This window comes from Nothoprocta perdicaria, unplaced genomic scaffold (genome assembly GCF_003342845.1).
Source record: "Nothoprocta perdicaria isolate Ctin4 unplaced genomic scaffold, notPer1 scaffold_150, whole genome shotgun sequence".
In the NCBI taxonomy this organism is placed as follows: Eukaryota; Metazoa; Chordata; class Aves; order Tinamiformes; family Tinamidae; genus Nothoprocta; species Nothoprocta perdicaria.
In genome coordinates, this window is record NW_020454650.1 from 1,807,354 (window position 1) to 1,819,939 (window position 12,586).

The 12,586-nt window shown below is 39.9% G+C and overlaps 1 protein-coding gene across 2 annotated transcripts in view; it reads right to left on the reverse strand.

Moving 5' to 3' along the window:
- The window catches only part of DNAJC13 (DnaJ heat shock protein family (Hsp40) member C13), a 43,860-nt gene that overhangs the window by 13,517 nt on the left and 17,757 nt on the right, over positions 1–12,586 (reverse strand). For both annotated transcript variants that reach the window (XM_026034872.1, XM_026034871.1), the window contains 18 exons: positions 12,343–12,496; positions 10,084–10,187; positions 9,849–10,008; positions 8,733–8,795; positions 8,260–8,361; positions 8,025–8,129; positions 7,024–7,226; positions 6,506–6,590; positions 6,137–6,291; positions 5,174–5,219; positions 4,824–4,978; positions 3,935–4,136; positions 3,081–3,196; positions 2,158–2,236; positions 1,462–1,597; positions 1,104–1,288; positions 466–540; positions 227–346 (listed from right to left, as the gene is read on the reverse strand). In XM_026034872.1, coding sequence (XP_025890657.1) covers positions 227–346; positions 466–540; positions 1,104–1,288; positions 1,462–1,597; positions 2,158–2,236; positions 3,081–3,196; positions 3,935–4,136; positions 4,824–4,978; positions 5,174–5,219; positions 6,137–6,291; positions 6,506–6,590; positions 7,024–7,226; positions 8,025–8,129; positions 8,260–8,361; positions 8,733–8,795; positions 9,849–10,008; positions 10,084–10,187; positions 12,343–12,496 — 2,245 coding nt within the window. The remainder of the gene's footprint in view (positions 1–226; positions 347–465; positions 541–1,103; positions 1,289–1,461; positions 1,598–2,157; positions 2,237–3,080; positions 3,197–3,934; positions 4,137–4,823; positions 4,979–5,173; positions 5,220–6,136; positions 6,292–6,505; positions 6,591–7,023; positions 7,227–8,024; positions 8,130–8,259; positions 8,362–8,732; positions 8,796–9,848; positions 10,009–10,083; positions 10,188–12,342; positions 12,497–12,586) is intronic.

Below are 12,586 nucleotides of genomic sequence, written 5' to 3' on the forward strand. Positions count from 1 at the left end.
GGATGCAACTACAAGCATTAAGAACAATACAACAGAGCTCTGCACACCATATTGTCCAGCTAGGACCTTACAGGTGTTTGATCAGTTTTCTCTAATTGCCCAGTTTCCACTGAGAGGAAGATACTTATGTATATATATGAGTAATCCCACTCCCCTAAACATTTAGGTGTAAGGGAGTAAGTAAAGGCAGTAAGTATATGTTTAAGCAGTGCAGGAGAACTCTTACCTTGCCATAATAAAGTAATCTACAGAGGTCCTTAATGATGTTGGGCATTTCTGTAATCTTCTCTCTGCAGTCTTCAAACTGAGCGGCCACGCTGTAACACTTACTTACATAGCCACATACCTATAAAAACAATACCTGATGAGTTCCAAATGAAGGGAAGAATATTTATAAAGCTTATTAGATATACACATAGAGTCTCAAAAGACTGATACAAATGAGTTATAGTTGCTGCAACTTACCTGTACAGACATATCATCTGGTTTACTAGAACGGGTCAAGACTGCCACACAACGATTAAATGCTTCTTGCAACACCTGCAAGGATTGGTTGATGCATAAGTCGTCACAACAGAAAAAGAATGAAATAAAGTACTAATTTGTCAGTATCTTGAAAGGAAACATTTCATAGGACAAAGCAATCTGTTGCTGGCAAAAGTGCTCTTTACAGGGCAAAAGTTCCTTGGAAGAGCCAGTATTAGCACACCATGAGAGTTAACAGCATTCCCACATGTGTGCTTCTGTGTGCAATGAAATTCTGCCTGCAAAGCAACTTGTTTCCTTTCCTCTATTCTTTCACAAAAGGAGAAAAGAGAAGACCTCAGAGTTTTGTAAAGAAAGAGAGAGCAACATATGTAATTTGCTAATCCACATTTTAGTAGACAAGCCTAGGTCCAGAAAGGAGTATGTTCTGCAAAAGGCTTCTCTTTGTTGGATACAGTAGAGACAGAAGTGGACAACTGTTTTGACAAGATCAGAAGTGATTCACAAATGCAGTGAATATGCATTTGGGGAGGGGTGGGAGAAGAGAAAAAAAAAAAATCAAGGATCTGCAGCTTTAACTATATTAAACCAAAAATCCACTTTAAGTTTCAGTCTACCTCAATTCCATTTTCTCTTCTCAGTTCTTCTGCATTTAGCGCTGAACAATTGACAGTGTGGAAAGCAAGTTCTGTAGCAGCAGGCAACAGAGGAGATTCTTTGGAAAACAAAAGGTCATCTGATGTTTCAATGGTAATAGTCTTTATCAGCATAGGATAGCCTGCATACTTGTAAGGTYTCAACTCTGAAAGCAAGAGAAAAGCCTCTGTGTTCATAAATATGCAGAGTTTAGGCCATTTTAAATCAGCATATAATCAGCTGCCATATATTGTAACTACTTAATGCTATGGCAAGTTGGAAACCAAATCAACAGGACACTAAGAAAATGACCATCAAAGTCTGCACTATCGTGCCTACCTTCCTTATGCCTGTTGAAGAGGATGCTCTGAGTTTTCAGGATCAAGATGATATTTTCTGGATCTGGCCCATCTACCACCTTGGCAGATTTTGTGCAGAGAAACTCATATGCTTTATTCACTTTTTCAAACATATCCTGCAGATAAAGAGGAATCAGTCTTTAGCACTTCTAAACACCTCTTAAATCACTACAACTCTGCAGTATCAGCTTAACCACAACCAGAATTAGAGTATTAGATGTCACAGTACTTGGAACATTTTCTGAAATAAGTAATAGTAATGCAACAACATAAGTAACTGGTTCAAAACACAGTTTTAGGGTTATTTCCCATGCTTCACCACAACAGAGGAACTAAAACAATATATTGACTCCTCTGTGGAGAAGGAGTAGGTAAAGCTTTGATGGGCAGAGGAGGCACTCCGAGGAGCAGCACTGTTTTATTCAAGTAGTGGGTAACGGTTCAGACCAGACACTTCCTGGCGTGATTAGATCTTACCACACTTCTGAGCTTACTGTAGAAATGCTCAAAGTCCTTGAGTAGCACTACTTTGTATCCCAAGATTCATTTAGGGTATAACTTTTACAAGAAAAAAAAAATATTCACAGAAAACTTTCAAAACAGGGATCTCAAATCTTACTGACATTGGCCAATGTCCTCCCCTCAACCTCACACCACAGGTTTGGGTTGTACATACCCGGCCTTCGGGATTCTTGTCTGGGTGGTATTTTTGTGCCAACCTGAAATAAGCCTTCCTGATCTTGCTCTCATCATGCCTGGAACAAGACAAGTCCTGTTACACTGAGTAACATGAAAAGAAGCCTAGATTTTGACACCATCATTAACAATAGTAATTGTAATTAAATGAAGACTACAAAGTTTCCATTTGATCCATTTTAAATTTGTTTCAAGTTGAACACTGAACGGAGCAATCTGGCCTGAGAATAGAAAGATTTTTTTGTGTATCCCTCACTCAGTTTCTAGAACCAGAAGGAGCTCAAAGTCACTGAACCTTCTGAAAGAAAAGGTTAAGGGAGCTGCCAGTGACGAATGACATTTTTGTTAGTGATCTGTTAAGAAAAAAAAAAAGAAAAAGAAAAAGGCAACTTACCGTGTTTACACTAAGCAAGTTTTTGAAATATTGAGTGTTGTTAGTTCACTTCTAAAGGCCTAAAGTGAGAAGCCAGGAGCAAAACAGGAGGGAAACGCAACATCCTTAGGGTGTTGCTACTCAGAAAAGATGACAGTTGGGAAGGGAAAGGAGAGGAGGAGTTTCACTTTGAACACAGTCAAGTTCAGCTCATTAGGGCTGCATCTAATGTTTTTGTCCAGTAGATTAGCCTAGTGAATGCTTTGAAGAACAGCTCAGACTTTTTTTTTTCCAGTTTTAATTAATCTGGATGCAATTCTCTCTCAAAAAAAACCCAAAGTAGGGAGATGTTTTTTCAGGCTTTGTTTCTTCCTAAAGCAAGCAACATTCTCTTGTGAAGAGAAACAGGTGCTAGACATAACTGAACTGGTACCAATAACTGGTTGCAAGATAAGCAGAAGTTTGCCTGCTCTACCAGATTATATAAACATAACAATCATTCACTGCTTTAATTGCTGGAAATAACTTACTGTCCTTGTCCTTTGGGAAGGTTAAGGACTTCATAAGCGTCATCTATTGACATGGTAGGTGGCTTCTTCTCTACCTCCTTCTTCCAAGCTTCTAGCGTATCTTTCAACAGTTTAACCTGAATAATTAAAATGCATTAGTGTTTAATTTATGCAGACTGAAGTGTCCCCTTTTGCTTTACAGTGCTGCAACAGGAAAGTGCTGCTTTAAGGAATTCTTATCACCCACCACACTGAGCTCAAGGATGTTTTATCTAACCCTCTCACCTTCAGTAATCACAGCTCCCCCTCCAGTGAATTCAAGGTTAAGACTTGCCTTCACTGCAATGGTATGTATTTTATTCATTATTAAGAACAGATGAGATAAGAGTATCTATTTAAGAATTGTATTAGAAGAGGCAGAACCACTTCACCGAACTCCCATCTCCATACTAGACAACCTGCAACAAAACTGCAGGAATAAGTGAAGCTGACTAGACTGATCTAGGCCACAAAGTAGTACTGCAAGTAACACCAGTTTAGTTATGTACTAGTATGAAGCCAACTCAGTTTCATCTCCAGCATGGTAAGAAACCAAAAAAGTTGATTTTTTCCTCCACTTCAGGTTAATTTAAACACTATCTAGAGCTTGTCAGAGGCATTACTGTTCTCACTGACTCACTCTATTGCAAGCAACAAAGAATATTCTACCTAAACAACATTTGCTATCTTTGAGACATCAATCCCGACTTTCAGTTCATAAGCAAAAAATCACCTACTTGTAACAAATCTAACATTTAGTATCTGTAGTATTTGCTTTCAGACTCCTGAAAGTATCCATGGCAAGAACTAAAACAATCCCTAAAAATCTTTCTTACTGGATCTTTAATTGGCCAGTCTGGAAAACGGAGTGTATCACATAGATGCTTGAGGTAATATATGTTACAGAACAGTTCATTTTCCAGTTGTGGATAGTTGATAACTGGAATAGGGCAGTATTGGTAGAGTGCTCTCGTATTGCTTTGAAGACGAGGGGTGAAGTCAGCAAGATGAGCAGCAATCTTCTCGATCATAAGACGCCTGAAAGTCAGAAAGTTGGGCTTGACACTTGCTAAGCATAGCCAGAGAATCACAGAATCATTATGGTTGGAAAAGACCTTCCAGATCGAGTCCACAAGCCCATGCCCACCAACCCTGCTAAACCAAGTCCTTAAGCATCTCATCTACACATTCCTTGAACACTGCCAGAGACAGTGACCCCATCACTTCCCTGGGCAGCCTCTTCCAACATGACTTTAAGTTCAATTGTTTCCTACAAAAGCTTTACCATTTCAGTAGGGATTATGGTCTTATACTGTCATGAAATTATTTCTATAAAAATTGAAATACAATGACAAGATTCTAGTGCTCTTTAAATATTTTTAAATAGTTTAAATGACATTTGAAACAGTCCCCATCCTGCATTGCTTCAAGACCCCCTAAAAGTATACAGTTGTCTTAGGAGCCTATTTACTAGAGATGCAAGTAGTCAATGAATATACTAAGTACAAAGGAGTCTGCTTAAAAAGTTTCCTTTCTTGAAGGAAACAGTGAAGGATGACACAGGCAGACAAAGCATGCGCTCAGGTGTGCAAGGAAGTAGTCCCCTTCCTTCTGCTAATTTCACCCGAGTTGTTCTTTATTGGAGACAAATGGGGCCTAGAATTCAGTTACTTCTGATGTTCTACAGAAATGCCAAAGATCTTTCCTTCTCACAGAAATGTTTACCTCATTTCATTGCTCCAAATTGCTTCTGGAGTGTCAAATTCTCCAAGGAATATCTCAGAAAACTTTTCTGGCTCGTAGTTCTCTAAATAACACACCATTGCTTCTGGAAGAATATGTCCAAGTATACTTCTTTGAACTATATCTTGACCTTTAGTCTAAAGAAAGGATCACACAGTCATCTCAGAGGTTAGTCTGAATTCAGTCTTCCTAATTAAAGATATAAAAGCACCTTCCCCTTACAAGTGTTAAATTCTAATTCTTGAAAACTTGGAAAAGGAACAAACGATGCTATTAAAGCAGTTAGTCTGGCAAGCCACCTCTATCTGGGAAGTTCTTTATAGTCTACTTACTTCTTCAGACTTGAAAGCTTGTTTGGCATGTGTATATTTCAGAAACCTGAAAGAAAAACAGCAGATAGTGAGTGATACTTAAGCTACAGTTACCAGATAAGTGTCCTCTGGTTCAAGAGTTCTCATTTACTTTGAAATGAGAACACAACTACCACCAAATGCATCTGTAAACAGAGCTTGTCAAATTCTTGAGAACCCCACCAGGCCAAAGCCAGAAGGCTCATCACGTGGAAACGCTTATATGTTTATCATGTTGGTTTGAAAGTTCTGCTCTTGAAAGCCTGTTTTTCTCACACCAGAAAGGAAAGCTAATAAGGAGGCAGCACCTTCCTACAAATGTTTCCCTACATTCTCAGACCATCCTTACAGAAAAGGAAGCGAGGTGGCTTTAGACTTGGCTTAAGGACCCTTGTTACAATGGAGTCCTCACTTTAACATGCAATTATTTCCCAATCCATTTRGATGAAGAAATGGTCTAGACTGAATAACAGCGTCTTATGAGCCATTGCATTTAGGAAAAGAGAATTGGAATAACCTACTATAGTCATTTGCATGTGAGGTACAGCTTACATTTGGCAAAAACGGTTGAACCCTTTGAAAAAAAGGGTTGATTGAGCTGTTCAAAGCCTCAATTCTAAAATGGAAYATAGGATTTTCCAATCTCAATAGCTGGGTACTATTCAAAAACTAGATTAACTCATCAGTAATCTGCATTAATACTTTGSTGCCTCTGGTGAAATTTAGTTTTGTGGTTAGCAGTGTAGCTAGACTTGGCTTTATGTATATGTACAGTCAGACACACCTTTTTCTCCCCCAAGCGAATAACCTCTAGAAAAARTTACATCCACACAACTAAGCCAACCACTTCTTCACCTATGGCTCCTAGAGATCACATTCCTGGAAGCATTTAGAATAGCAGCCCGCTTAGCACAGTCAAAAGACATGAAGCATTCTCCTTCTCACTTTGCAATAGGAAGCACATTGGAACCCGTATACATCATGATAAAGAAGAACACTCCGCTCAGGTAGAAACGAGGTAACTGGGGGTTATCTTGCATGACGTGAAACAGCAGTATAGCAACCTTCTCCACAAGGATAGGATCAAAAGTCAACAGCAGCTGAAAGCAAAGAAAATAAGCACTTGTATTAGCCACTGGAGTTGTGCAAGTTAGCTAGTCAAAAGTTCAATTTTTCGTTAACTCAGCATTGGGACAAATGGCCAACTTATTAGAATACTTCAGTTAAAGAATTTCAACTTGAAAATAACAAACTCAAAGTCAGCTTTAATGCTTGTTTAGAGGAGAGAGGAAAGAAAAAAATGGAGACACTTACTTGAATGATATGAGGAAGACAAGTACTATCTGATAGCAGCCTTTTCACTCTAGGTAGAGGTCTTATAATAGCATTGTCTTGATCCCTTAAAAATAAATAAATGAAGTGGTACAACAGTAAGCAGATACATGCACTTTCTTTCAAGAAGGGGCATCTTCATTAACCCATAAGTACCAGGCCCTCAAGATCATATTCAGTGTCACCATTCACTTTGTTACACCTCACTGGATAGATGTGCTAAGCATAGTTTAATACTTTTATTAAAGTAGCTTTATTTTTATCAAAAAAAAAAAAAAAAAAGGACTGCCTAGTGCATTATGAACATAGCTTGTTCATAAATTAATATTTAGAAACTTTATATYTGCACTCAGGATTTAAGACTTGGTCCTACAGTGGAAGGAGTTCTTTAATATAGAACATGTATACACTACTTGGATTCCAAGAAAAGCTTCAAGGTAGAAGAATGTACATATAGGCTAAAGGCAGTTAACCATTTCCACTGAGCCAATAACATTTACCTGCTGGGAAAGTATCCACACATGGTTATCAGCATGTTGAGTACGAGCGTGGCAAGGTCCGTCTCATTCAACACAGCCTGGCCACTGGCCAACAAGCACCACTTCAGCTGGGGGATGACCTGCAGCGGTCGCCACCCGTCCATGCCCTGAGCCCAGCAACGTGTCTTTGAGGTCAGCTTCCCACTGTCCCACAGCTCCTGCATCTATCACAAGATTAGAGATGAATTAGTTGATTAAAGCATCCAGCTAATCTTTGTTCCTAAAAGTTCAGGATCACAAGCTTGTTGCAGCTATGAGACAGCCTTCTACAGTGGCTGCATGAAACCCCCACATTCATAACTGCCAATAAATATGGAGTGGACTTGTTTATTTCCAGTCCTCACCTTCAACTGCTTTCCTCAGGTACAGAGGGCATGGAAGGGCAGGCAGCCTTACCGAAAAGGCAGTACTTGTTGCAATTAACTTCTCAGCTGCTGGGAGAAAGAGCTGCTGAGGTGTTAGGGGGGCTGCTATTTTAACAGCAATAGCCTTTTCTCAAATACCATCTCTACCCCTTTTCCTACTTCCACTCTCTCAGGGCACCTGTATATGACAGAAGAATGACTTAAGACTTCTAAATTAGAGAAACCAAACTGATAAAAATAGTGCATGGCAACCGAGATGTCATGAAGAAATTTCAGATTATGGTAAACAGACAAATTGAAGTCTTTATGTCAGAAGTTGTGAGCTCTTTTTGCGAGGCCATCGTTTAATAACTGTTATAAGAATTTCTTTCAGAATTAGGTCTTTGGTACTGTCCCTCTATGCCTTTGAGGGATGGATTTTTGGCACAACAAATCAAATCATTCACATACATTTAGAAGAACGGTTCTCTAGCTTTAATCCTTAAGTAGTTAACTATGAGTACTGCTTTGTATTACTTAGTTTTCTATCACAACTTTGAAAATCACTCTGTCAAAATGAAAATATTTAACAAGCTTGAAAGTCAGAAGCAGAGGTACCTCTTGAAAGCTGTAAGGACCACTCCTTTCTTTGTCAGCATTGCCAAAGTACCATTCCTTCTCACTCTCCCTCTTCATATCAGGTGCTGCCTCAATCACATTGCTCTACAAGTTGATGTTTGTATGATTAGTTACCAAAAACAAAACAAACAAAAAAATCACTTCTTTAGTATTTGCCTTTGAGTTTGCTTTAGAGGAAAAAAAAGATATAGAAGAGTAAAATAAAACCACACACCTGCAGTGGGACTGTAGCCCTGCTTGTGTGAAGATGTGCCAGAGTAAGCAGATCCACAAGAATCCTAATGCCATTTGAATCCATGAGGTCTTTCACATTTTTCTGGAAATTAAGGTATTGGAATTAACAGGAGCATATTTTAAATGGGGGCTTTCACAAATACAGTTTTGACCAGGTCAGTGAACAGTTTCATCCAAATAAAAAGCTCACATGAGTGAAGTGAGAGCAGCCTCTGAGTTACCTTACACAAGGTACTATCAAAGGCTCCACGCTTTCTTCAGCTTTCCCCAGCGGTTACCCTAGTGGCTGCCATAGGCAAGAACACTGCACCAAGCACTCACATTTTAAAGACCTGACCACTGGGCAACAAGACTTAAGCTTTTGCTGAAGTTAACCTTGAAAGGCTAGTTCAGTAAGCAGGAATTTTATTAAGYCAAAAGATCCATGAACTAAATACAAGAGATGCCTCTTACCTTGTTAAGGATCAGCTTGTTGAGAAACAGTATCAGTCTGTCCCGTTCGAGCCTATCAGTGCACTGTTGCAACAGAMGAACAAAAACATTTGATAGCATGTATTGTCAGAAGTTACCTTCAAGAATCAATACAGTGGTGCCTGCAAAGGTCTGTTTCTTTTCTCTTCATGCCTGGAATAAACTGTCAATGGCTACAGTTTATGGCTACGGTTAATGGCTACAAAGGGTACAGTTTTAAGCACAGCTAATGATACTAACAGCTCTCTGCCACTGAAGCAAGAAACTCCTGTTCCTGTCCACCATTCAATTTGTTCCTTTGGATCTGAGGCGTAGGCCCCCTTTTCTGCCAACCAGCCTTCTGCTGCATACAGGAGGAGTCCTCAGACTTCCCAGGCAGCCCAACCAAGGCAAGGTGAGCTCTTCTCTGCCAGCACACAGAGGTCTTTGCTGTTACTCCCTAGTGAGACTATCAAAGGTTCGAGGTACAACAAGAAACTACTGGTCCAGTTTAAATTACAACAAAACTAAAGTCTCATACTAGAGCTAGCCAAGAGCCCTGTTAAACTACATAGGAATGCATATTTACAAGCTGTATCAGTTGTCAGGCATGATTTACACAAACACTTTCAATGGCTAAAGTGGCTACCACTAGAGACTGGTATATTATGGGCATGTCCATCTAAAGCTACCCTTTTATTAGTCTGGCATTGTGGCTACTGCTCATCAAGTCAGTCTCTCCTTTACATTCCACCTCTATACAGGCTATAACATAAGGTCAAGTCAGAAGCTGCATATATGAATAAACTATTTTGGAATATCTTTGTGAWCAGCAGTTTGCTAATGAAACTTCAGTTTAGTTATATGAAGGTATTAGGAACACTTAGCAATATAATAAAAAAAGGCTCTCACATTTACTTGTATCCATACTCTTACCAAGATTAATAAGCTCCTCCTAGCAGAAGGAAAATTGAAATCCTCTGTAAATTTGGTGTTGAGATAAAACCATCTAAGACATCATGCTGAAAAACCAAAGCTCATGTTTCAGAGCAACTTGCACGGYCTGAACACCACTGCACTAGCTATGTAGTACTACAAGTCACTTAAAGTAATTCTTACCCTTTCTAACATCCCAACGATGTATTTGGTATCAGAAAATGGGCCTATTTCTTCGTGACATCTTCCGTAAACAATGGCCAGTGCTTGCAGACATAAACACTTCATGTTCACTTTTGGGGTGAGCAAGAAGCGATGGTAGAGCTCATTGAAGAACTCATACCTAAGAGAAGAGACAAGATTTTAGACAAGAAAACAGAGTGCTTCAGAATGAGAGAAGATTTTAGTAATGGCTCACGATTTTTTGATTGCTCCACTCTCYTCAGTTTCATCTTCTTCGAGCAGCAATCTTAGGTAATAATCCCCTATTTTTATTTCTTCAGAAAGGCACTCGTATTTTACCTATAACATGAAAATAAATGAAGATGGTTTTCCCTYACTTCTTTACTTGCATAATACTGTATTTACTTGTAGCCATACCCTCATCAAGACTAATAAGCTAATAGGAGGAAGATCAAGTCCTTTGTAAATCTGTTGTTGAAGAATACAAGTCTACAGCATTGCACTGTAAGCTTTTACTGCTCCCTAGAAACAAAGTTCTCATCTTAGCAAAATCCTGCCTTCCAGTCTCYAACGTACCTTTTTTCCCCGTCAGATTTGTTTCAGTAACTAAGTTTGGATAATACACGATCAATTCAGTGACTCAAGCTTTAATAGGTAGCTTTCTCACTGTACAGTATTGTAAGTGTTACACAAGGATGAAACAAACATCACATAATTACTGGTCGTACTAGCTAGTGCACTAGGTAATTAAAGCCTAGAGGCATCACTATGTACAGCAAGAACCTAAAATGAAATTGCACAATGAAAACCATCATTAAGTTCACAGTAACTACATTAAACATTTAAAGCCCTCTCGTTAGCTTTAACAGCTTTAAATATTTGGCCCAGCACTTCAGGAGGTGCCTCTAATACCACAAAAGCCACTCTACTGTAGCTGTTCTTTACTGTGGTCCACAAGTCCCTTGTTATTAAGTAACTTATGGATCTGACTGCAGCACACGATGAAGAGGTCCCAACTGGCACCCTTCCAAAGCTCTCCTGAGCAGGAGGCAAGTGTCGCATTCTGGTTTGCAGAGAAGTCTTTGGTCAGAGTTRGAGTTGGATCAAAACACCCAACACCTAACCTAACAAAAGTCTTCATTTTAACAAAGCCAGCCTGAGACAGCAGTTCTGCTCTAACCTTGCCTTACAGAAGGCCCTCGAGCAAGTCCCCAAGCCTTCTCAACTGTAACTGCAGAAGCTGCTCCAATACTGCTCCAATCAGCATCCACAAAGGACAGATTGTGTTTTATGCACACCAACACCTTGTAGTGTTGGAAAAGCAACATTTTTCAAGGACAAAGGCCAGAATAAGAGATTACTTCTTCCTACTACCTAGCACTGTCAAGGAAAAGCAGGCAGGCTAGGGTGCCTACAAGTGCTTTGGTTGATCAATATCTGAAGAAAGTTTGCAGAACTGAMTATCAGTGCAGAGGCATTGCTTCGAATTTAGCTAGATACTGCATAAGGGCCACAAGGAGTCTGCAGCTGTGCAGTCTGCAGCTGTGCAACAGCAAGCAGAGAGCAGACATATGCTGGTGGTGCTTCTTGGAAGAATTACATTGTCTCACACTTGTCAGAGTAGTTGTTAATGTGACATCTGCAGATTTCTCAAGAGCAGCAGTTTTTTAACTAATACTCCTCTGCTCAGATTGTAACCAGAAGGACAACAAGAGAGACTGTAACCTTGTGTGACAAGGCTGGCACTCAGGGGGCCCAGGAATACTTTACTGTTGAAGTCTTGTTTTGCTTTGGCATTACAGGCCAAAGGCACAAACAGCTATGTGAAAAATGTAGCAGTGTGAGACAAGAGGAAGTTACAGGAAATGTTTACACACGATACTGGAAAACCTCGTGAAAGTTGTTTCCCAACGTCTCCACCCTCCCCAAAATAATTAGAATGGTATCAACTGCTTTGCAGAAGCCGGCACTAGTTTGACTTTAGCACTACCATTGCTAGAACAAAGACAGGCTCTTTAATGCTGCAGAGCAGCATGCTTTTAGCCCCATAACCCATGCACAACTTGGCAGCCCAGGATTAACAGCCTCAGAATAACTGAGGCACAGAATTAGCAGCCAGGGAGCTTGCCACCAGGAAATGACTTATGAAGCAGCCTAAAATAAGTTCTTTAACATGCTCCCTCAAGCATGTCTCTATATCTCTGTAAAGTCAGTTTAACTCTTTCCCTCTTATACAAGTGTTAAGGCACTAACTGGAACCCCCGATTCCACAAGGCCATATCAGGATGAAGTGATTCCAGCCTTAGAAAGTGACACTGGTGAGTGGTGTCTGCCTCAAGGTCGACATATTAGCCCCTTACTCCATCACTCTCAAGAGAATTTCATCTTCCATGTACAGACTGTTAACACAAGACTCACTGAGGCAGCTAGGCAGAAAAGTGACATTTCAGGTATCTGTACTGTACATATGCAGGCTCTCCTACAAGTCACTTACCTCAAACTCCTGATGGTTCCATGAGATGACACTAGCACTGCCAAGTTCTCTGTCAATATTAAAAGCTCTCATCTCAGATTCAAGAGTATCTCTCAGTTCTTCCCGTGTTTTGAAGTTCCATATCAGGTTTGATCTAGCATGATCCTGAAGAAATCTAGGACAGAAGTTACAGTTTAAGCCCTTCAAACATTATCTAAAACCACAAGCAATGCTCAACAGGCAACCTGAAGACGATGAACACCAG